Consider the following 25,565-nt stretch of genomic DNA (forward strand, 5'->3'; position numbering starts at 1 on the left):
CAGGCGGACTCTCAACCACTGCGCCACCAGGGAAGCCCATAGAGTGAGTTTTAAATTATAGCTGTTATGTGAGTAAGTCTAGCTGGTCCAATGTGGTGACGCTAGTTTCACCATTACTCACCGTCTTTGCCCATGTTGGTATCTCCCACTGCATAGCCTGGACCTTTGTTGTCACATTGGCTTTCTGCAGCAGACTGCTTTGAAAACAAGCTCCTTTTACAATATTGCATTGATTCCTGGTAATATTCAGTTTTTGTTGTGGTTTGGTCTCACTGTTTAGGACATCTCCAGAGCTCAGTTAGTAGCTACTCTTAAGGTTGTAGCCAAGATTTGAGAGTCTGGCAGGGCTGGCTCCTTCTCAACTAAGTCACGCTGTCTTCTGCTTGGATGACGCTGAATCTCATAAATCCATTCCTCACCAGCTCCTAGGCTGGTTGGACAGAATTTAGGGAAAGAGGTGAATTGAGTCTTCCAAGTGTAAGAGTGTTTAGAAAACACAGATATCTGAGCAAGCACCATGAAGATTTCTAGGAACTGGGCATCAGAAATTGTTTTTAGATGTTATCTTGCCTAGTTATAAGAAAAGTGACAGAATGACCTTCTTGGCGCTAAGGAGGTATGTAGATGATCGCTGGTCTCAATTCAGAAGCAGCCATTCTCTCCCTTCCTCTCCTTCCTCTGTCCCAATAAACTGGGGCATTGCTTGGGTTCATTTTTGGAATAATAATTATGTTAGCATGTTTACAACTTATGCCATTCCAATCAGCTACAATTTTTTCATTGTCTCTCCATCCACCAGAAGTAATAGCATTGTACAGCACTATTGAACAGTCAACAAATATTTATCAAGCCCCTGATCGGTGCTGAGCACCATGCATTGCCAAATAGGAAAACAAAAACAGGGGTAACCCTGTCTTTACCTGGTTTTAAGACACAGTTGGGAGAAAATAAATAAGCAAGTAAAAAGTTAAATAAAAAGAGATAAGCTGTAGTAATTCGGAATAGCAGTATAAGAAATTTCACAAGATGGTAATGATTAATAGTCAAGCAGTTGGCAAAGATAAGTCCAAACTGAGTTCAGGCGAGGAAGAATTATCTGTGCCTAAAGGACAATAGGAACAAGAGAGTCTGAACTCGGATTCTCTCATCCATACATTCTGTTCATTCATTCATTCAGCAAGCACACATCTTCCTATGATAGGGTTATATCCCGATCAACCCATCGTAAGTTGAAAATATCTAAAGTCAAAAATGCATTTCATACACCTAACCTGCAAATCTTATACACAAACATGTATAGCTTAGCCTAGCCTACCTTAAACGTGCTTAGAACACTTATATTAGCCTACGGTTGGGTAAAATCATCTAACATAAAGCCAGTTTTATAATAAAGTGTTGAATGTCTCATGTAATTTATTGAATACTGAGTGAAAAAGAGAGTCGTTATCTGGGTACAGAATGATTGTAAGTGTATCGTTTGTTTACCCTCGTGTTTGCATGGCTGGCTGGGAGCCGCAGCCCATGACTGCTGCCCAGCATCATGAGAGAGTACTATACCACGTATCAATAGCCCAGGAAAGATCAAAATTCCAAGTACAGATTCTACTGAATGTGTATCGCTTTTGTACCATTGTAAAGTCGAAAAGTCTTAAGTCAAACCATTGTAAGTTGAGGACCATCTGTGTGTATATTGTTTGCTCATTGTGTACCAAGGAAAAGTTCCTGTGTTCATGAACCTTACATTCTACTAAAGGACCAATAAATAGATGATCAGTTGATAAACAAATTAATATATATCAGGTGTTGGTGAGTGTCATGAAGAAAAATAAAGCAAGGTGAGGAGATGGAGAATAGAGAGGGGATACTGTTCTAGGTGGATTGTTCAGGGAAACTCTTAGGTCACCCAAGAAGGTGACATTTGCCATCCTGAAGGAGGTCAGGGAGTGAGCCACATGGGTATCTGGGGAAGAGTGTTCTGGGGAGAGAAAACATCACATGCAGAGATCCTTGGCATATGCAAGGACCAGCACGCAGGATGCCAGTGCGGCTGGAGCAGAGTGAGTGGAGAAGAGAGTGGCAGGAGATGAAGCCAGAGGCCAGACTCTTAGAGTTTTGTCGACTAAGGTAGGTGTTTGGATTTTATTCTAAGTGAGTGGGATGCTGTTGGAGAATTTATGAACAGGAAGTGATCTTTCTAAAGGATTCCAGGCTGCTGTGTAGAGATAAGACCATAGGAGGAAATAGGAGGCTGCTGTAGTAGCCCAGGGAAGACATGGCATAGGGTGTCAGCCGTGGAGTTGTTGAGAAGTGGTTGGGTTCTGGATATCGTGGCTTGAATGTACCTGTCCCTGCCCCTGTACAGGCACAGTACATGAGGAGACCAAAACTTAGCATATATCTGTGGTGAGGCTCTGGGGAAACAGGTATGCTCACATATTGCTGATGGGAATGCAAACCCATACAACCCTTTTGGAGGGGAATTTGGCAACATCTAACAAAACTACATATGCACTAATCTGATCCAGCAGTCCTTCTAGGAATTTTCCATGAAGATATACCTCCAAAATATGAAAGTACATTTGCACAAGGTTATTTATTGCAGCCTCATTTGTAATTGCAAAATATTAGAAACAAAGCAACCTAAATGCCATACATGGAAGAATAGATGAATAAACTATGGTATATGCACACAGTGGGAGACTATGCAGCTGCAAAAAAGAATGAGGAAGATGTCCATGAAATGACCTGGTGAGATTGCCAGGATATATTGTCAAGTGGAAAAAAGCAAAGGGCAAAAGAGTATCTATAGCATGCTGCCTTTCATGTAAGAAAGAAGAGGGTATAAGAATATACATGTGCCTTGTCACTTCTGCAAGAAGAAATACAGGAAGGATGAATCCAGAAACTAATATTTGACTGGTTATTTACATGAATGGGTCAAAAGAGTGAAAAGAATGGGGGAATGAGAAATGGGAGAAGAGTGACATTTCTCTGAGTATTCCTTTTTGTGTAATCTTGACTTTTAGAACTACATGGGTGTTTTCTATACTCAAAAGATAAATAAACAAATATATAAAACAAGGATGTGGGTAAAACTCCAAATGGAATACAAAAGGTAACAAATAAACCTAACTGTATTACAGACGAATAACATAGGCACACGGAGGAGATGAGGAAGAAAATAATCTAAGTTTCTTTGAAAAACAGTATTTTGATTATATACTATAAGTCTAACAACAAAAAGAACTGTAAAATAATGCACAGTAGTCGGTAATTGTTTTTATCACAGGGTGGTGAGCTAGCAATTCTGAAGCCATTTTATGTGTAAATGTTATAAGATGAAGCAAATAAATATATTGTTGATTTAAAGAAGAAAAAAAACCCTTAGTCTGTAGTAGCTGTTCAAAAAACATTTGTTCAGGGAATCCCCTGGGGTCCAGTGGTTAGGACTCCACGCTTCCATGACAGCGGGCAGAGGTCCAATCCCTGGTCAGGGAAGTAAGATCCCGAAAGCCGTGTGGTGTGTCCAAAAAGAAAAATTGTTCAGCAAATTGAATTTTTTCCCCCAGATAGGGACTTAAGGTATTCCTGAACTCCCTAAAGATGATGGATAAAATGTTTGTATATGTGCATTTAATGGGGACAGGGTCCATAAATTTTGTCAGCCCCCAAAACATCTGTGGCCCACCAACTGCCAAAATTTGCACATCATTACTATCTTCATGTTCCCTTGGAGGTAGATGTTCTAGTCCCCATTATATAGATGAGAAAGCTGAGGCTCACGTGTAAATGGTGGGTCCGGGTGATCCAGGAAGACTTAAACGAAGAGAAGGGATGTGAGGAACAACTGAGACTCAATCAGGATGGAAAAACCCCACCATTTCCATGAGGAAGGGAGCAGAGACACGTGAGCAAGAAGAGGTGATGTTGTAGCAATCATTTCAAGACTTCTCTAGCAGAGCAACTCTGGGCAACAGCTGGATCCAGCGCAAAATGGACAGTTTTGTGCCGTTTCCAAATAACTTACCCAAGTCTGATTGGCTTTATACTTTTATGTTAGTGAGCACTAAGGAAAAATGAGAAAGGTCATGCATGTGTCAGCTTGGTTATGGGAGGCCTTACCTGCGTTATAATAAAAAGCCAAGTGCTTTTCCCCTTCATTTTCTGGAAACCGACCATTTATTAATGTTCCTACTTTCAGAATCATCAGATTAGACACTCTAAAGATTCTATCTGTTGAGCAAGAGCACATGTTGGCCCTTCTAAAGCCTCGGTTCTCGAGGGGAAATGGAAACCAGACAGAAAGGGACCTCGGTGTGCCTCAGGCCTGCTGCCTGGTTTCCAATAAGCTGTCCTCTGATTTCTTCTTGTTCTGGGCCCGTGGGCCAAATTGGCTTGTCCTTGATGTCTAATCTACCAAAAAGTACTGAGATGATCCTCTCTCAGCAAACTGTTGGCTGCACGCATGAGACCGAGTAGCCTGGTCCCTGAGATGACAGTTCCTTATATTATACTGTGTTTCCGACAAGTCGCTGAGTAGGTGACTGTTTCTGTCAGAAACCTACTGTTTACATTCTTTGTTTATACGGCATTACCTGGCTGTTACACCCCATTGGTGACTAATATGGTAGTTACATTGGGGTCTTAACATTGCCTGCCATTCTGTGAGGGATATTCTGGAGATTCCCCTAGAGGAACAGGCAACTTAAGTCCTATTACAAACCAGATAATTAAATTCCCCCTGCTTACTTCTTACTATTGCTACAGTTGGATTCGGGATTCAGTTCTGGCCTGTGTGGTTTACTGCAAAGGTCTAGCTGGTAGAATCCAGTCACCACCACCACACCACCCCCATCAAGAGGGGAGTCGTAAAACAGTGGAAAAAATGTAGCATTATTCTATTTTGTTTTCCAAAGAAGTAATTTGAGATTCAAAAATTTTGATGGATCGTGCTGTAACAGAGGGACTTTGACAAAATGCCCAAGTTTGAGCCACGGTGCTCTTGAGAAAAACTGGACAGGCCTGATATGATAAAAGATGCTAGCTCAGTCCAGCCCCTGGGCTCATGCTTCCTGGATCCCTCCCCAGTTCTGAGTTGCATGTGGGCTGCTCTCTGTGAGCCGTATCCACCGTCAGGCTGACAAATGGGATCCCCCACCCTCTGCGCTTTCACTGCAATAGGATTCACAAGCCTGGCATTGAGGAAGGAGTACATGATTGCAGTCAGAAGGCCTGGGCCCCTGGATCTGGTTCTTATCACCTGTATAACCTAATGCTGGTCATCCCTTATCAATCCCCTCACCTAGAAAATGGGCTTGCTGGTAACCCCTGCTTTATGTGGCTATAAGCACGGAAGCAATCACCACACATGCATTAACTTTCTATTATTATTTTTACCCTAACAAACTTCAAAAAGACATCACTTTCATGCACATTATTCTAGTGTGGCATTGAGGCATGTTGCCTTTAGAGTCAAACTGCAGTCAAGGACCAGTGGCTGGCACAGTGCCTGCAATGCTGTCTGTTGACTGATCACTTGTCTTTTCATGTCCTCCCTTTTTCTTTCTTTCTCTTTTTTTTTTTTTTAAATTTCACATTGGAATATAGTTGATTTACAATGTTGTGTTAGTTTCAGGTGTACAGCAAAGTGATTCAGTTATACATATACATGTATCCATTCTTTTTCAGATTCTTTTCCCATATAGGCTATTACAGAATATTGAGTAGAGTTCCCTGTGCTGTATAGTAGGTCCTTGCTGATTATCTATTTTATATATAGTAGTGTGTATATGTTGATTCCCAACCTCCTAATTTATCCCTCCCCGCCATCTTTCCCCTTTGGTAGCCATAAATTTGTATTCGAAGTCTGTGAGTCTGTTTCTGTTTTGTACATAAGTTTGTACCTTTTTATTTTTTAGGTTTTTAAAGATATTTATTTTATTTTTTGGCTGCATTGGGTCTCAGTGCGGCACACAGGGTCTTTGTTGAGGCGTGCAGGATCTTTCCCTGCGGTGCGGGCTTCTCTCTAGTTGTGGTGTGCGGGCTCCAGGGCACGTAGGCTCTAGTTTGTGGCATGTGGGCTCTCTCGTTGAGGCGTGCGAGCTCAGTAGTTGTGGCATGCGGGCTTAGTTGCCCCACGGCATGTGGGATCTTAGTTCCCCGACCAGGGATCGAACCTGCGTCCCCTGTATTGGAAGGCTGATTCTTTACCACTGGGCCACCAGGGAAGTCCCTGTATCATTTTTTTAGATTCCACATATAAGTTATATCATATGATATTTGTCTTTCTCTGTCTGACTTAACTTTACTTAACATGATAATCTCTAATTCCATCCATGTTGCTGCAAATGGCATAATTTCATTCTTTTTTATGGCTGAGTAATATTCCCTTGTATATATGTACCACATCTTCTTTATCCATTCATCTGTCAATGGACGTTTAAGTTGCTTCCATGTCCTGGCTATTGTAAATTGGGAGTCCCCAACCCACAGGCCGTGGACCGGTACCAGTCCACGGCCTGTTAGGAACTGGGCCGCACAGCAGGAGGTGAGCAGCGGGCGAGCAAGCGAAGCTTCATCTGCCGCTCCCCATTGCTCCCCATCTCTCGCATTACCGCCTGAACCATTCTGCCCACCCCCACCCACCATCCATGGAAAAATTGTCTTCCACAAAACTCGTCCCTGGTGCCAAAGAGGTTGGGGACCGCTGTTGTAAATAATGCTGCAATGAACGTTGGGGTGCATGCCTCTTCTCGAATTATGGCTTTCTCCAGATATATGCCCAGGAGTGGGATTGCTGGATCATATGGTAATTCTATTTTTAGTTTTTTAAGGAACCTCCGTACTGTTCTCCATAGTGGTTGTACCAATTTATGTCCTCCCTTTTTCATAAGTAGTGAAAGCATTGTCCTCTAGAACAGCCGAACAGTGTTAGAACAGCTAAAGCACTAAGTATGATCTCAGACCTATGAAACTCTGGTGGTGTGTAATGGCTTGCCTGCCATGCCCCCAAATCTCATCCCTGACCCTTAGGGATAAGCAGGTGCCAGGAATCACTTCCCTACTTTGCAGCTGGGGACAGAGAAGCAAAGGCTGGAGAAGGAGCCTGCCTCATAGACTCTGTCAGAATCAGAAATGGTGTAGACATTTCTTCCCTTAAGTCTCTGACTCGGTGCTTTCTTTAGGCCAATGCCTCATATTCATTCCAGTGACTTTTCCACCATCCTTGTATAGGCTTTCTCCTCTGGCCTGAAGAAGAGAGACAGGATGCTTAAATACACACTGGCTGAGGGAGACAGACACTCAGCTAGGCTTGGAGCCATGGTGGTGAATTTGCTTTTTTGTCTCCTTGATCACTTTTCCCTGTCTTTCTAGGACTACAGCATGAGGGAATCTTCCGAGTGTCAGGATCGCAGGTGGAAGTGAATGACATCAAAAACGCCTTTGAGAGAGGTGAGGAAACAGCCTGAAAGATAAGACCAAATGTTTGCCAGCCCCCCAGGATACTAGCTCCACGCTTTCTCTCTGAGAGGTACCCAGAGGTTAGCAAGCCAGTTTGCCTCCGTCTTCAGCCCAGCACCTTCTCTCTTGTAGACATCCCCCCACCCCCACCCAGATATGCAGGGAGGTGCCAGGGTACATCCCAGTTTCCTCCTTCTCAGCCCCATTCATCCTGCCCCTCTCCTCCAGATGATCTACCCAAACCCAAGAAGTTAACTGTGATATCTGGGCAGTTTATGGCTGTATCCAGAACCCTTGGTGGCAGAGCGAATGTACCTGTTCATCTTAGCCCATTTATTATCTTGTGGGCTATTAAGGTAATGGACAAGCTTTGGCAATTTCCGTCACTGAAATGGATATATATAGTTTCAATTTGAGGTTGGTCCTATCATTAAATCTAATTACATCTGATATGAAATTTTCCATAGGGAACTCCAGTATGATTGTTCTCCTGTAAGTAGGTGTGCTTTGTTACAGGCCAAGAGGAGAGAGAGCTAATCAGAGGGGCTGGCCTCCCTGGCCTCATTTCCCTCCCCTAGGGGCTCAGTCCCAGCCTGGTTTCATGATCTCATGAGAGAGCCAATTGCTGTGTCCCATCCCCAGCCCAGAGGGAATGTCCCTGAACCAGTCTGGCACAAGCAAATTTATGTTAATGGACTTTTGTGCCCCTCCTCTGGCCCTGGGGCCCCTGAGCCTAAGCAGTCTTTGCTTTTGCTAGTCCCTGGTTGCCCTACTCATGGCCAACATGCTGGGCAGAAAGCTGATGGACTGTGATGAAGATTTGAATAGGCCACTCCTTCCCCACCACCTCTGCTTCATCCTGTTTGTTTTTACCTCTCTCACTCTCTCTTTCCTTTTTGGGGGGATTGCTTATCCTTAGGAGAGGACCCCCTGGCTGGAGACCAGAATGACCATGACATGGACTCCATAGCTGGCGTCCTGAAGCTTTACTTCCGGGGGCTGGAACACCCTCTCTTCCCCAAGGACATCTTCCATGACCTAATGGCCTGCGTCAGTAAGTATCATCCTGGCCTCAGATTGGCTTCTGGGCCACAGCACCTCATAACAACAGATAACAAATTTCCACAGGGTCTTTTTTTCTCATAAGCTTTCCAGTAATGTTTTCCTTTTTTCCTTTTCCTCGGTGAAGTTTCTCTTCCTTGTTGTCACTCCTTTATCCCCTAGTAGGGGAGGAAAAAGAATGACTTTTTGGGAAGAGTCTGGATCACAAGTCAGAACTCCTGGCTTTTTTCTTTCTGATACACTTTAAACTCTGTTGCTTCGCTGGGCTTTATCTTTCTTCATTAAAATACATTTATGTTCATATATAAGACACAGTCCTTTTCAGCTATTAGAAGCTCATATATTAGTGCTTGTGCTTTTCATGATACAAAGGGAGAATACATAAGTGTTACAAATATTTCCTGCTTGTTGCTTTAAATATGGCATGACTTACCTGTGAGATGTGTTAATATGTGTTCTTCTAGGAATAAAAGCCTCTGCACATTTAAAAGTAGTGATATGATGTTTTCTCAGAGAGAGATAGTCCCTACTTGATCTTTAGATAAAGCAGGTATCTTAGAGGTTCTCTGCCTCTTACTCTAAAATTTAGGGCTTGAAAAGCTATTCCTGGCCATTTAGTTTAGATCATTACACTGGACCCCCCTCTCATTTGTTGTCCACGGAAACTTGGATTAGTATTAGGTCATTCTGGAAGCAGACGCCGTTGAAATGGTGGCTTCAGAGGCTGGAGGAGGCAATGCCTTTGAAATGGAGAAAAGTTTTTCTTCCCAGATCAACCAAGGTCTTCATCCCCCACCGCCCACCCCCGAGTTTCCAGTTTGATTCCTGAGCACTGTCCCTCTCTGTTATTCTGAGAGAGGGGCCCAGAACACTCAGGAAGCTAGCTCTCTTGTTTTATTGGTTTACTCAGTCTCTGTGGGAGTCCTAGTGGAAATGTGTTCTGTGGGTGACTGAATACATGCATCCCTCCTACCTTCATGTCTTTTTCCAGGGCTGGGCCTAGGTGGAATACCCTAAGTGGATGGGGGTTGCCAGGACAGTACAAGAGACCTTGGCTGCCCAATCCTCCCCTTGAGATCTGTTCCCGATCTAGTACCTCCCATTTCTTTTTCATGGAGAGACTCTCCTAGAAAATGACAATATCCACATGGCACACCATGAAAGTGGGGAGGCGGGCCATGAGGGAAGCACAGGCCTAGGGCCGTACCTGGAATTAATCAGTCCACAGCACAAGAGTCAGGAGAGTTCTCTGGTTTTCTCCCCAGATATCACTGCTTACACAGGGGCCTGCCATTTCTTGCCTCTGGCCACATTCTCCTCATCCCCACTGCAGATAAGGGAGGGGGGGAGATAAGCCAGACTTGTCCAGGGGATGAGGTGATGCACATGTGGAGTGGGCAGGACAGGACCTGCGCAGCCCCTCCCTCTCCCCTCATGTAGGCCCTCCAAGGCTGGGTGTCGAGCAGTCACAGCAGTTTCTGGTCAGCTTCTTGCCTGTGGTATTGTAATAAGGGGGTGGTTGATGCTCTGGGGAGCATCTCCAACCCCTTCTGTGCCCAAGGAGCATACATCTTAAGTCCTGACCCGCAGAAGGTTCTGGAGCCTGCATGCCCCATCACAACAGCCCCACCCCAAGGAGCCACAGAGATGGAGCTCCTTACACTGGCCCAGTGCTGTGTGGACTTGACCGGCTGCTCTCCATATTGCACCCGCTGCCAGTCAGAGCCTTCTGACCACTATTTCCTGGGATCTCAGTTACAGTGGAGGGTAACGCATGGCTTTTTTCTTTCAGCAATGGACAACCTGCAGGAGAGAGCTCTGCACATCCGGAAGGTCCTCCTGGTCCTGCCCAAAACCACTCTGATTATCATGAGATACCTCTTTGCCTTCCTCAACCAGTGAGTAGACTTCCCAGGGAGCAACAGATTGGGCCTTAGCTTTGGTCACTGGAAGTTTACGTAGGGACCTATGTTGATTCCTCCAGCCCAACAGATACTTACTGAACACCTGCTGTGTGCTGGGCACGGTCATAAGATGTAAGAATACATTGTGAAATAAGAGACAAAAACCTGGATACCATTTAGCTCATGTTCCAGCGGAGGACACAGACAATTACAGAAACATGAGGTAGTAATAAGTGCTTAGAAGAATAAGGAAGTGTAAGTTAAGGGATCGGAGCAGAGGTAAAAGAGGGAGAGACACTGCAGAGGGGCCTTCAGCAAAGGCCTCTCCGGGGAGACGGTATGTAAGCAGCAGCCTAAATGAAGTGAAAGAAGGAGCCACGGGATGGTCAAGGTCATCAAGCCCCAGAGTCATGGCAACAATGAGTTTAGATTTGAAGAAGCCACTGGAAAGTTTTAAGCAGAAGAATGTTGTGGTCTGATTTTTTAATATATTTTTAAAATCTGCTTCATGGAGAAGTTACCATAATGTGGAGAGAAGCGGGAGAGACCTCACCAGAGGTTATTGTGCGGTCTCGGTCGGGAGTTGTGGTGGCTTAGACCAGAGAGGGAATGGTGGAGGGTGATGAGGGGCCAGGTGTAGGATCTATTTGGAATACAGCTTTGATAGGACCTGCTGACGGGTAGGATATAGAATGTGAGGAAAGAGAAAAATTCTACATTTTTGACATGAGCAGCAGGGAAGCCGTGATGCCATTTGTAGAGCTGGGGAAGACAAGATGTGGAAGAAGCAATCAGGACAAGGTGTTGATGTGGCCATGTTAACTTGAGGTACCCGTTAGCCCTCCAGGTGGAGAGTCTAAGTAGGCAGCTGAACATAGGAATCGGATGCTCAGGGAAGAAACCTGGAGCAGAGATACAGTGTGAGGTCATTGTGTACTGATGGTATTTAGCTGGTCAGCCAGGGAGTGAATGTAGCTAGAAGAGAGGTCTGAGGATCAGAGGGACCTTGGGCTTAGCCAGAGTATTTCTCCCTGTCTAAGCAGTGTGTCCTCGCCCAGGGCAGGCATGGAGGGCAGCAAAGACAACGAGCAAGGACATGCTTCTCCCCTTAGGCACCTCTGTCTTTCCACGTTGCTTTCACTGCAGCATCTCCCTCAACAGCCTAGACCAAAGTCTGTCAGTGGGCAACCCGAGGGCCAGATAAGGCCTATAGATGTGTTCCCTTTAAGTCCACTCTGTCTTGAAAACATTGAACCATTTAAATATTGGGAGATTTTACTTTTTAAAAAAATCTAGATTTCTAGCTTCTCTTGAAAACATCACTAGGTCTAGTAGCACTGGATCTGCATGCCCACACGGCCGCAGTTCCCTGTGGAGTACGGGCTGCTGCCTAGATGAGGCAGTCGGGCGCCCCCAGTTCACCACAGTCCCCAGCTCTCCCCGAAACTCCCCGATGCTGAGGCTGAATTCAGTTGCCGTTATCCCTCTGGCTTTATGGCTTTTCATAGAGTGGGGAAACATTTCTTTAGATCCATGAATCTATTTTTTTGAAAAAGGGAAAACAAAAAGTAGACCAAGGGGCTAGGGTGTTTTAGCTCATATTGCTTTGTGAAAATGAAGACTCTTCCTAGTGGGTTGCTCCCTACTTCAAAGAAATACAAGTTCAGAGGCCGTCTCAGCCTCTGCTTACAGACCAGGGTCAGCCTGACCTTGAGGCATCTGGGCTAGCAGCCCCCGCCTGAGACCTTTCAGGGGCAATCACACTGTCCTCTAGCCCTGTTGCTGGCCCTGCAGAGTGACAGAGGGTCCTGGCCCAGCAGCCTGCTGCTTCCACGTGTCTGTGTCTGCACCATTCATTAGCCAAGCCCTGACTCAGCACCACAACTGCCTTTAGTTGAGAACCCCTCATGACTCACACAGGGTTTCACATGCTGCCCGTTTTAGGCAGACGGAAACTCTGGTAATGACTCTCAAGCCAGTCGGTCCCCTCAGGGCCACCAGGCCTTGTCTCCCCTCATTGACCGATACCTGCCCTCAAAGAGCCTAGTCTGCTCCCGCAGAGCGAGGAACATGTCGGTCGTGGGTAAACAGGCAGGGGAGCAGGCAGGTCCTGGGGTGACTGTGTGTGTAAGCACAATGGCCTCATCCTGCCCACATTTTCCTCCTGCTAAGTGGAGGGGTGAGGGAGTTTGTGGGTGGGGAGAAACGGTAGAGGAAGCATCATAAGAGCTGGAGAGGGTGGCCACTGTCGAAGGAAACATGGAAAACTGCACCCATTCAAATGATGACTTTTGTTTTGTTTCACTTCTTTTTCTGGTTAAAAAATGATTAACTTGCTCATCAAAGTCTTTCATTGAAAAGATGCAGCATTAATAACCACAGTGTTTCCTGAAATAATAAATGGAGTGCAGGACACAGGCGATAGAGAAGACCACCTGCCTGCACAGGAAGGTGACAGGTGATAAGTATGCAGACTGGGCCCAGTCTGGAAACTCTCCCTGGGCCCAGACTTTTAGGACCCCTCTCCTTTGCTGTTACATGTCCTGACAGTGTGTACTTTATTTCTGGCTATTGTCGTTTTCGGGGTTGTACACATCCTCCATCTCAAGGAACCCCCAGAACTGAGATATATGTGTGGAGCTCCTTACCCAGTGCACCAGTGCTGTGTGGACTTGACCTGGTTCCACATATGTCTATATAGCTAGTGTTCAATCCACTCCATGAGCCTTGGGTACATGCCTGTCCAGCAGGCCTTGTTAATTGTTAATTATTAACGTTATCCTTTCTTAGCATCTGCATTGATGACCAATTGCTGTGTAATAAATTACCCTAAAACTTAGCAACTTCAAAACAATAAGCATTTATTTTTATGTCACAGTTTCTGTGGATCAGGAATCTAGGTGCGGCTTAGCTGGGGCCTCTGGCTCCAGGTTTCTTGAGGTTGCGGCGAGTGTACTGGGGGCAGGGCTGTAGTTTCTTCTGAAGGCTTGATTGGGAAAGGATCCACGTGGTGTTGGCAGGATTCAGTCCCTTGCAGGTTGTTGGACTGAGGGCCTCATTTCCTGGCTGGCTGTTGGTCAGAGGCCTCCATCAGTTCTGTACCACATGGGCCTCACCATAGTGCTGCTCATGACATGGCAGCTGGCTTTGCTCCAAGCAAGTGAGTGACAGAGTGCCCAAGAGAGCAGCCAGTCTTTGTAACCTAATCTCAGAAGTTACGTCCCATCACTTCTTCCATACTCCATTCACTAGAAGCGAGTCACTAAATCTAGCCCACACGCAAAGGGAGAGAACTACACAAGGGCAGGAATACCAGTAGGCAGGGACCATAGGGTTCATTTTAGAGGCTGCCAGCCACAGCATCTGTACTACTCAGTGGGTTTTCACCCTGAAACAAAGTGCAGGTAGCTCCCCCTCACTGCCGCTCACTCTGCTGCTTGCCTTTTGAAACCTGATTTCTTCAGATGTCAAACAATATAGACTTTTAGTCTCTTGCTAATCAAGCGAGGTCCATAGACCAGCAGCATCAGCATCATCAGGGAGATTGTTAGAAATGCAGAATCTCAGTTCCTCCCCCACCCCACCCACAACGACCCATGAATCAGAATCTGTATTTTGACAAAATCCCCTGGTGAGTCATAGGCACGTGAAGGTCTGAGAAGCATCACTCTATATCCTCAAATATTGCTCCATAATCTGAAAGAGGGAATTGGTGGTGCTTCTTTCACTGTTAAGGCACCTCAGCAGCTCTCCAGAAAAGCTGAGTCTTCCTCCAAACTTCACCATCTCAAGTGCCTCCCAGTTTGGAAAGATTCTGTCTGTGCTGCTCTTCTGACTTTCACAAGGAGTGTTTTAGCTTCTGTATGAAAATGGACAAGTAGAATTGTGGCTGGATTGTCCTAGAGTCTCACAGATGCTCATGTATTTATTCACTTATTTATTTAACATGTATTTATTAAGCATTTACTGTGTGCTAGGCCCTGTTTTAGTTGCTGGATATCTAAGATTGCACCCAACAGTCAAGGTCTCTGCCCTCATGGAGCCTACGTAGCACATAGAACTGGAGGAAGACAGGCAAAACTGATAAGGACAGATGTCATGGGACTTCCCTGGTGGCACAGTGGTTAAGAATCCACCTGCCAATACAGGGGACACGGGTTCAAGCCCTGGTCCGGGAAGACTAAGCCCATGAGCCACAACTACTGAGTCTGTGCTCTGGAGCCCATGAGCCACAACTACTGAGCCCACGTGCCACAACTACTGAAGCCCACACGCCTAGAGCCCGTGCTCTGCAAGAAGAGAAACCAACGCATTGAGAAGCCTGCTCACCATAACAAAGAGTAGCCCCTGGTCGCCGCAACTAGAGAAAGCCTGCACACAGCAGTGAAGACCCGACACAGCCAAAAAGAAAGAAATTAATTTAAAAAAAAAAAAAGAGGCTTCCCTGGTGGCACAGTGGTTGAGAGTCCGCCTGCCGATGCAGGGGACACGGGTTCGTGCCCCGGTCTGGGAGGATCCCACATGCCGCAGAGCGGCTGGGCCCGTGAGCCATGGCCGCTGAGCTTGCAAGTCCGGAGGCTGTGCTCCGCAACAGGAGAGGCCACAACAGTGAGAGGCCTGCATACCACAAAAAAAAAAAAAAAGAAGAACATATGTCAGAGGATAAGGGCTGTGGAGAAAATTAAAGCATGTTACGGGGGTGCTTCCCTGGTGGTGCAGTGGTTAAGAATCTGCCTGCCAATGCAGGGGACATGGGTTCGAGCCCTGGTCCATGAAGATCCCACATGCCACGGAGCAACTAAGCTCGTGTGCCACAACTACTGAGCCTGAGCTCTAGAGCCCACGAGCCACAACTACCGAAGCCCACGTGCCTAGAGCCTGTGCTTCACAACAAGAAAAGCCACTGCAATGAGAAGCCTGCGTACCCCAAGGAAAAGTAGCCCCTGCTCGCCACAATTAGAGAAAGCCAGCGTGGCAGCAACGAAGACCCAAAGCAGCCAAAAATAAACAAATAAATAAATAAAGCATGTTAGGGGACTGGAGAGTGTAAGGGGTGGGTGTGACGGTTTCCTCTTTAATATACAGTGGTCAGGGACACCTCATTGATCAGGTGACAGTGGGCAGTGGTGTAGGAGGACCAAGAGGGAACGGCGTCCCAGAAGCCGCATAATGTGTTTCAAGGAGGGTGTGATAACTGGGATAATATGATGACAGGTCAGCTAAGAAAAGGACTGAGAACTGATTTAGCAGCATAGATGTCACTAGTGACCTTGATGGGCGTTGTCTTGGTGGAGGAGGAGGGGCAAAATCCTGATGGTGTCAGTTCAAGCGAGAAGGGGTGCTGGTGCTGGATAAACAAAATGTGGTAGATCCGTACAGTGGGGTCATATTCAGCTAAATGCTACTGGACCGTACACTTTAAAATGGTTAAAAATGGTAAATTTTCTGTTGTGTGTATTTTACCACGATAGAGGGGTTGGGGGACCGCACGGGAAGAGAGTAGGTGTGTGAATCTGCTAGGGCTGCCGTAACAAAATACCATAGACTGGGTGGCTTAAACAACAGAAATTTGTTTTCTCACAGTTCTGAAGTCTGGGAGTGCAAGATCAAGATGCCAGCAGGGTTGGTTTCTGGGGAGACCTGTCTCCTTGGCTTGTAGACAACCACCTCACTGCGTCCTCACGTGGCCTTTCTTCTGTGCACACACTGGGAGACAGAGCTCTGCTCTCTTTTCCTCTCCTTATAAGGACTCCAGTCCTGTAGGGTTTGGGCCCCACCCATATGACCTCATTTAACCTTCATTACCTCCTTAAAGGGCCTGTCTCCAAATACAGTCATTACAGTCAAGTTAGGGCTTCAACATATGACTCGGGGGGCAGGGAGGACACAATTCAGTCCATAACAGAACCGGTAAAGAAGAATGAGAGAATCAGAGACAACTCTCAAAGAATTTTATTATAAAGAGAAGAGAATGGGACCGTAATTCAGTATGGATACGGACTTAAGGGAGAATACTGTTTTTAAGATGGGTGGTATCGCTGCACATTGGCATGCTAGTGGGGGTGACCCCATAGAGAAGAACTGATGGTGGAGGAGAGAGCAAGGTAATTGCTGGAGTGCTATTCTTGAGGAGGTGAGAGGGGATGGGATTGGCTGCATAGGGAGGAAGGCAAGTCAGTTAATAGATGTGGGAGCATGGAAGTTGGGGACAGGGGGCTTTATAGGCAAGGGGAGTGAGGGAGTGCCTTTGAAGGGCCATCAGGAAGAGTCAGCCACAATTACCTTCCACTTCTTATCTCTTAAGGAGGCTTTTGGGAAAGTCTGTTAAACCATGGATTTACAGATTCTCAACCCCACGTTTTGCCTGGGGCCATGGTGAAAAATACAATTTCTCTTCATCCCTTTCAAACCTGAAATCAACCCTGATGCATAATATCTTACCCATGGTCTGTTGGGTGTTGCCAAATCAAACCCCTGGAGGCCGTGAAGTTGAAGGTTTTTAATGGAAATGTCATATGTTTAAAACAGTGTGTTCAAAGCTTCGTGCTCTCCCTGAGGATTTAAGGTTTTGATTTGGGTATGCAGAGCCCTCAGCTTGTTAGATTATGCCTGTCAGGAGAAGAAGACGGTGGACACCTGTAAGTCAATTACTGCCAAACGTCAGCGGCCCTGCTTTTCCATTCCCTGACTGAAATCAAAGGTCCTGTGTCGGGCTTCCCTGGTGGCGCAGTGGTTGAGAGTCCGCCTGCCGATGCAGGGGACACGGGTTCGTGCCCCGGTCAGGGAGGATCCCACATGCTGCAGAGCGGCTAGGCCTGTGAGCCATGGCCGCTGAGCCTGCGCGTCCGGAGCCTGTGCTCCGCAACGGGAGAGGCCACAACAGTGAGAGGCCCGCGTACCGCAAAAAAAAAAAAAGGTCCTATGTCAAGAAGCAAACAGGACATTAAAATGACAGAAAATATTTCTTAAACATCATCTATGTGCCAGGCACAGTGCTAAGTGCTTTGCACATATTACCTCGTTTAATCTTCACAACAGCCCATCAAGGGGGCACATAATTGCCCCCATTTTATGAAGAAACTAGGGAACTAGTACAAAACGATGGTAAGCAATGGAGCTGGGACTCAAAACCAGGTCTGCTTGACTCCAAAATTCTTGGGATGTTTTGTTTTTCTTTTTAAATGTAATCAGAGATACAAATGTGCATCGTGTTTTTTAAACATCTTTATTGGAGTGTAATTGCTTTACAATGTTGTGTTAGTTTCTGCTGTATAACAAGGTGAATCAGCTATATGTATACATATATCCCCATATCCCCTCCCTCTTGCGTTTCCCTCCCACCCTCCCTATCCCACCCCTCTAGGTGGTCACAAAGCACCGAGCTGATCTCCCTGTGCTATGCAGCTGCTTCCCACTAGCTATCTATTTTACATCTGGGAGTGTATATATGTCCATGCCACTCTCTCACTTCGTCCCAGCTTCCCCTTTCCACTCCCCGTGTCCTCAAGTCCATTCTCTACGTCTGCGTCTTTATTCCTGTCCTGCTCCTAGGTTCTTCAGAACCAACAAATGTGCATCATTTAAAAGTAAAAAGTCCAGAAAAATGCATGATGAAAAACAGTTTTCCCACGCCAATCCTGATTTTCTCATTCCCCCCAAAACCCACTACACTGGACCTTTTTAAGGTGCTCAAAAGAGGATGAGTTCAAATCAATTAGGAAAGTTCACTCGTGTTATGGACAGAACCTAAAGAAATATAGTACAGTTCTTAGAGGAGATGGCATGTGTAGAAGTCGATACCAAAAAAATATTTTTTTTAAAGAGGGAGCTGTTACCAGTATTATCCATTTTAGATATTTCTTCAAAAATAAAAATCCAGTATTTGAGGTCTTATACTAGGTACAGCCATCAGAGTCTTCAAGGATTATTAGCACCATTATATTATATACAGAATTGTGTGCATTTGTTATGTGCTCATATATTAATTTCCCTGGGGAGAGAATCCTTAGTTTTTGTCAAATTCTTGAAGGAGCCTGTGTCCCTCAAGTAGTTAAGCACCATGGCTTTACCCCCAGAACTTAGGTGTTCCAGTAGATTGGAAGAGAAAGAAGGATCTTGGTCTGTATTTTAATGGGAATAAGAAATGGACCTGGACCCATGAGAAGTGGACCCCAGTGCACAAACACAGGTCCTCTCTGGCCCTGGTCATTGTAGCCACCTAGGAGTTGAGCAGTCCTTGCCTTAGAAGGCCGGGCAAGATTCCTCTTCTCTCAGTGAGCTTAGCCTGGGACCCTCAGGCCTAGAGTTTATCTCCCTTTGACCACCAGGCTCCCCAGAAACTACTGCTTTCCTTGCATGTTACCAAAACGTTGTCAGATCACACTAAAGAAACGGGCTTCCTCCTGCTTGTCCCTCCATGACTCGAGGAACCAGCCAGCCTGGGATGGGTTACAATTTTAGCCCCGTGGCACCTCATGCCTCCGTTGTCCCTGCTAAGGTTCCCAAGCTAATTATCTCTCCTGTCTCTCTCCAGTTTTTATTTGACCAAGAAGTAGACTTGGAAACATCTACCAGCCTTTTCTGAATCTCTGCTCTCTTTTAACTCAGGAGCCAGAGAAGGATTATAAAATTAAATCTTTAAAACCTCCTATGAAGCAGTCCGGCCACTGAGATCCATCAACGCACCCATCTCAGGCCTCCCTGCATCTGACCGGGTCCTACAGAGCAGTGGTCCTCAGCCATGACAGTTGTTTGTCACTGTCCCACTTCATTGTCCCACTTCACATGTTCTGCAGTGATTCTGTGGGGGGACCGGGGACGTACCTGAATCTTCAGGGAAGGAGAGAATCACTGAGATAGAGACCAGCTTGGTCATTTGAGTCTGGATGCTGGATACACTAGAAGTCAACTCTGCTCAGTTCTGAAGAACAGCTACTCAGATGAAGACAGCTGAGTCCCAGGCCTCTGGCTAAGCACCATGGCTTTGGTATCCTCTCAAGATCTGTCAGAATCCAGATGCCCACGAGGGAGGCAGAGCCCCGTAGCAGAGCTCACATGTCTGCAGACTCCTAGGGGCGGGGTACATCCAGAACTAGCCCAGCCTTCAGTGCCTGGACAGACAGACCAGTGGGTGCTCACCACTGAAGGGCTTGGGTCCTTTGCCAGGGTTGGAGGTATGGCTGGAGCAGCTGCTGGCTGGAAAGGGGGAGTTCCTGGAATAAAATACCCAATAATGAAGTCAAACTGCATCCAGGGGAAGCCTGAGCAGGAGCTGAGCTACATGCTGACCTTTTCCTGAATAAATCCTGAATGTAATAGTGGAGGAGGATATTATGAAAATGGAAAACAATTGCATTAGCTATTCCAGGAAGAAATTCACGGGCTTGATGGAATACAAAAGCTAATCGGTTGGCTATTTTTTAAAATAAGTCTAGAGCTTAGAATGGAATATCCCTAATAATTTGATTATTTTGCCATTCAAGAAGGTACACAACGCACAATGCCTGCGTCTTCTGACCGTGTCATTACCAGGGCAGCCCAAGGGGCTCCGTCTGTTCTGTCGGCTTAGTGGGTTGGTCTGTGGGAGCGTATCCAGCTCTGCAGAGTGGTGTGTCCTCAAGGCAGGGTAGATTTGGTGGATATGGTCTAGGGTTGGGGTGGAGATTGGGGGGTAAGTAGGATTTGAACAGGGAGCTGGAGAAAGAGGAGGGGTGAGATCTGCAAGGAGGGACCTCCACTTGGCCTTCCCTTGGCTCCTGAATAGTGTCCTGGTGGTCATTCTCTTCTCCCCCTACCGGCTTTCTAGAAGGGCTCTGACGCCCAGAAAAGCAGGGGGCCGTCTGTGCTGCTTCTGTTCTTGCTCCTGGCAGTGCCTCCTGTGATTGTGTTTTCTGGGCATTCATGCGAGTTCTTTTCAGCTTGCCCCCTTTTCCTTCTCCTCCAGTTTATCACAGTTCAGTGAAGAGAACATGATGGACCCCTACAACCTCGCCATCTGCTTCGGGCCCTCGCTGATGTCAGTGCCTGAGGGCCATGACCAGGTGTCCTGCCAAGCCCACGTGAATGAGCTGATCAAAACCATCATCATCCAGCACGAGAACATCTTCCCAAACCCTAGGGAGCTGGAGGGCCCCATCTACAGCAGAGGAGGGAGCACGGAGGATTACTGGTAGGGGGCTCAGGGTTGGAGGAGGGGAAATGTCACCAACACGCACTGGCGTGGGGGCCAGATGGCCAAGCGAGACCGAGGGAAACACCCAGATCCTCCCCACCTCCCACTCCGAGGCACTTCAAGCTGCCAGGATCGGGGGTTGCTGTAGGCAGGGCCCCACCTCGACCCAAACTACTCAGTGCCACTTCAGGCTGCCTCCTTTTTTACAAGTTCTGAGTGATGAGAGACCATTCTGAACGATAACGACAGCAATAACAGGAACGTTAATGATCTCCGGGAAAGGAAATTTGATCAGGTTGTACGCAGAACTGCCGTTCATCCGGCAGCAGTGTCTCTCTGGCTCCTGCTCGAAGCTGGCTATTGTGAGAAGAACAGTCCTGCGTCCCAGGGAATTTCTGTCTTATTGGGAAGATTTCAGTTATGAAGCGTAATTTCCTGACTGTGAGCTTATACAATGATAATTTAATAATGATCTCAGACATTTGTGATGAGAAAGTGGGGTAAGGTCCATTTTCGGCAGGTTAGGCCCAGTGCCCCACTGAAGCAGGTTCGTCATGACTTCACCTGGAAACGGAGATATAAAAGGAATCCCTAGGGCACATCTTTACTAGACCCTTCCGTTAGACAAATAACACATTTCCATTTTATAGATTAAGTCATTGCAATCTAGAGAGGCCAGGGACGATCTTTGAGGCCACCCCAGTGGTGGGGATCCCAGCCCTGACCCCTTGACTGTCAGTGCAGGGTACAACCCACTGCCCCACACTGCCCCCATCGTGCCACTTACAGGGCCATTTTCCCAGTAAACGCAAAGACAACTGCCTCTCTCTTTTACTCCCTAACATCCCTTACCTCTTCCTCCTCCTCCCTTTCCCTTCTTCCCCTAAACAGTGTTTCAGCCTGGGCTGAAAGCATAAGCCAGCCCAAATCGGATTCCATCTGAATTCAACATCTGGAAGCAATTCAGCCAGCCCCATTGCTATGGACTGAGGTAGGGGAGGACAGGGGAGGTTGCTCACTTAATGAGAGGCCAGTCAGTCCATGCTTCTCCCCGATCCCCACAGAAGGAGCCTCCAGCTCAAGGAGTGAGGAAAATGCTATTCATGTGTCTGTGAACATAAAAATACCACTGACATCGCTGAGTTCGGTCTTCTCTGCTGTCCTGTAGATCCCGGCATCTGAGACTGAGCTGGAGAAATCTAGGCTCACCAGCTCGGAGAGAAAGCTTCCGGTCACTGACAGATGGCTGGTGGGGACTAGGGATGTTGTTCGAGTCTCAGCCTACTGGCTGGTGGGCTCCAGGGAGCTGTCCTTGTGCATGTGACTTGGAGAGTTGGTTTCCCTTGCATGAGTGTTGAAAAGCTGTGGAATACTGTTCCCGATTCCTGCTTCACCTGCCTTCTCACATATCAAACCGCTACAGGCTCTGGACCCATTCCAGGACACAGAGCCCCACCTCACGGCCCGGTGCAGCAGGGCCCTGGTAGGGCTCACCGGGCACAGATGGGAGGGCACCTACCTCTCAGTTCTGTCCAAGGTCTTCTCCCAGCACAACACCACCACCACCCAGCCCCATTGGTTGTGCATCTGCCATTTATTAGCAGCCTCTGGGAAAACCACAAGATTAGTCAGGGCCTGTTACTACCACAGACTGGCTGGGAGGCCAGAAGCACCCCAGGATCAAGAGTAAATGACCTTGGGTAGGAGGGACCATCTGACTGCTGGGTTCATAGCCACTCAGAAGGCTCCCAGCCTCTCCATCAGAAGAGAGAAGTGCCAGCAAAGTGAGCTAAGATGGATGAAGGAGGGGAGGGAGGGGTGGCAAAGGGGGAGTCAGAGCCCAAGTATACTGGAGATGGGCCAGGAGACCAGAACAGCCAGGAAGAGGGAGCACCAAGGCCGCTTGGCCTCCCCACAGCCCCACTGCACCACGCTTACCAGCCCTGAAACCGGAACCCAGTTTTCCAGGACTGCCTGTGGTGCAGCATGCTGGGCTGCTTCTGAGACCGCAGGTGTTAGGTAGGCTGGGGTGTGCGTGTGGAATGAGAGAAGCATAGCATTTCAGGGCTAGAAGGGACCTTATAAAGCATCAGCTTGTCTTTACCTTAGAGCAGTGGTTTTCAAAGTGGGGTCCCTGGACCAGCGGCACCTGCCTGACACGGGCTGATTAGGAATGCAAGTGCCCCGACTCCACCCAGACCTAGTGAATCGGGAACTCTGGGAATGGGTGAGGCAGTCTCTTTTTAACAAGCAGTCCAGGGCTCCGTGAAATTTGGGAGCTGCCGCCTTAGCGGACGGCCAAAGAAATGAACTCAGAGGTCTGGGGAAAAGTGAGCCTTTGCCCTGCACACCCCTGGGGTCCCAAGGGTTTCCAGAATGTCACCAAACTCATTCAGAGGGTTTTGAGGCCCAGAAAACAGTGAGAAAGTGTGCCCACATTTTCTGATAAAGAGGAATCCCTGTTGATGTTCTCCCATAATGTTCTCTGGGATCTGGAGAGCCTCCTTGGAACTGCCTTGCTTCACACGGGGTGAGTTCTAAATTCGTCCCCTGGTCTTTGAGGAACTTTCTAGGAGCGAAGGACCCGTCCGCTGAGGAGGGAGAGGCTGTAGGCTCAAAGGTAGAAACTGAAGCCAGGATGTGGGGTTGAGGGGTGATGGTGCTTCCATAGAACTGCCTGGAAAGTCTCACTGGTTACTACCTACCACCAGAGGAAGAAACTTTAGAAATGAACAGGGTTTTTCTCTACTTTTCAGGAAGTCAGAACTTCCTGGTGCCCCTCCCCATGCACTCTGAAATCCAAGAGATCAGGAGTAGAAATGACTTTCCTAATAACTTCCCTGCTCATTCTCGATTCTCCACCCTGGGTAATTTGAGGCTCCATGAATTCTGTCAAGAACTTGACCCAGCTCTCATCCGCTGCCCTCTTGCAGTGTCCAGCCCACAGCAGACTTTCTTCCCCTGCTTGTGTTTCCCACTCATTTCTATGACTCACCTCCTACTTTCTCACCAGTACTAAACCACAAAGCAGCCAGAGGCATCAAGCAAAATGAGAAAGAAGGAAAGAAAGCACTGCTTATTAATCACTCCCTCTTATTTCATTGAATCCTAACACAACTCTGTGAGATATATAGACCATTATCCTCGATTCAGAGATTAGGTATCTGAGGCTGAAAGAGATTGAGTAATTGCCCAGGGTCGCACAGCTACCAGGTGTCAGAGCTGGTATTTGGATCCAGTTGTATCCGATGCTAAAGCCCAGTGTTGCCCTTCCACCACGCTCCCTCCAGGAACTAATTCACCTAGAGAAATAGCCCTTGAGGAGCTAAGTTGTTCCGTATTTTCGAAAAGATTTATAAGTTCAAATGGGGTTCCCCTTGTCTCAAGATGTTGTAAGTCCCATGTAGTCTCGAGTAGTTTTCGTAGCGGGAGCTAGCCTAGAGAATCCCGAGAGCCTTACATTTCATTATAAGCATCTGTCTGGAGTATGTGATCAGGATCTAGAGAGTCTAGGATAGATCCCATGTCCAAGGAAGCTGTGTGAAAGAGAAGACAAGAATTTTGTAAGCAAATGCTGAGGTCCCAGTTACTCTTGGTTCTGTTGCAGTGACAGCCCTCACGGAGAGACTACCTCGGCTGAAGACTCAACCCAGGATGTGGCCGCAGAGCACCACACAAGTGATGACGGTACGAGGCCCCACTTGGAGTCAGTGGGACAGTGGGGTGGTGAAGCAGAAAGGAGAGATTATATATCCTGTGCTCCTGATGACCCTTCCTGTCCAGCAGTCCCCTCAAGACGAGCAGGGAGCTCTCCTGCCTCCCAGCTTCATTCCTTCCCTTTCTTGGAGAGACAGCCCACCTTCTCAAATAGAGTGGTCTCTGTATTAAACCAGAGGTGAAGAGCTAGACCTTAGCCCTTCATCTTTCACCCTTCTCACCCCACCTCACTGCCCCTCATCCACCTCCCAGCTCTTTGTCTCATCTGGCTGTCTCACCAGCATACTATCAGTCCCTTGTCATGGCCCAGACTCCTGCCAGGTAGCTGGAGACCAAAGGGAAGGAGAGCTCATTTGAAAAACAGAGGGCCCAGGGAATAGTGAAGCTGGGTGCCAAGAACCCGGCAGAAGCAAGCCAGAGGGGGATGGGAATCAGGATGCAGAAACCACATGCTCTCACGCCTGCCGACTGGAAAAATTGACCCTTTCCAAAGCACAGACATGCGCTGCACAGCCTGGCGTGTGTGCGTCGAGAGCTGGAATGCGCAGCTGTCGTCCGTGGGCCTCGGCGGTGCCCATGATTTATTAGGGTCTGTCCAGCCAGCACATTCCCCCTCCTGCCAACAGTTCTACACCTCCATTTCTGGATCGCTTGGGCTCTGGAAGTCTCAGCAGCTGACAAGGGGCCTCAGAATTTTCTGGGCACAAGAACAAAATGGCACAGGCTGCAGTGCTCCCTGCCTTGCTATGAATTCTGCAATCCTAAGCCAGCTTTTAAAGGAGAAAAAGAAATTAGGATTGCTGATTTGGCTCTTAAGGTCAGATGGATCAATATGGTAATTTACCACACAATGGGAAGGGATTTGGTGAACCAGGGAAATTCGTATTTGATTAGAGCCTACGTGCGCCCAGCACTGCTAGAGGCTGTATATGTCTTATCTCTTAATCCCTAGTGAGATTGATACAGCTGCTATTTAATAGTTAAGAAAACTGAGGCCAGAGAGGTCGAGTGACAAACCCGCAGCTGTATGGAACTGACATTGGGATATTTAGACGGGCCCCCTGTAGTGAAGTCCCCAGCCCTGCCCATTCAGGAGCAGACCCACCTGCCCCGGTTGTCTAGGCATAGTCTTGTTTGTAAGTAGCCTTTCTCTCCACTACTCAGAATATCTGATTTTAACCCTGGGTTCCTGATTTGTGGGAGCCTTCCTTTTGCTCTCTGACCTCTACCTGCAGCCCAGAACAGATAAT

The 25,565-nt window shown here is 47.3% G+C and overlaps 1 protein-coding gene across 8 annotated transcripts in view; it reads left to right on the forward strand.

The window, feature by feature from the left end:
* Nucleotides 1–25,565, forward strand: part of SRGAP2 (SLIT-ROBO Rho GTPase activating protein 2) — a 235,321-nt gene that overhangs the window by 197,627 nt on the left and 12,129 nt on the right. For all 8 annotated transcript variants that reach the window (XM_022593603.3, XM_022593605.3, XM_022593604.3 and 5 more), the window contains 5 exons: nucleotides 7,375–7,452; nucleotides 8,381–8,515; nucleotides 10,316–10,421; nucleotides 20,371–20,595; nucleotides 24,206–24,285. In XM_022593603.3, coding sequence (XP_022449311.1) covers nucleotides 7,375–7,452; nucleotides 8,381–8,515; nucleotides 10,316–10,421; nucleotides 20,371–20,595; nucleotides 24,206–24,285 — 624 coding nt within the window. The remainder of the gene's footprint in view (nucleotides 1–7,374; nucleotides 7,453–8,380; nucleotides 8,516–10,315; nucleotides 10,422–20,370; nucleotides 20,596–24,205; nucleotides 24,286–25,565) is intronic.

The sequence above is a fragment of the Delphinapterus leucas genome, chromosome 1 (genome assembly GCF_059928025.1).
Source record: "Delphinapterus leucas isolate spDelLeu-1000000601 "Yukka" chromosome 1, BTC_Dleu_Yukka2, whole genome shotgun sequence".
Taxonomy (NCBI): Eukaryota; Metazoa; Chordata; class Mammalia; order Artiodactyla; family Monodontidae; genus Delphinapterus; species Delphinapterus leucas.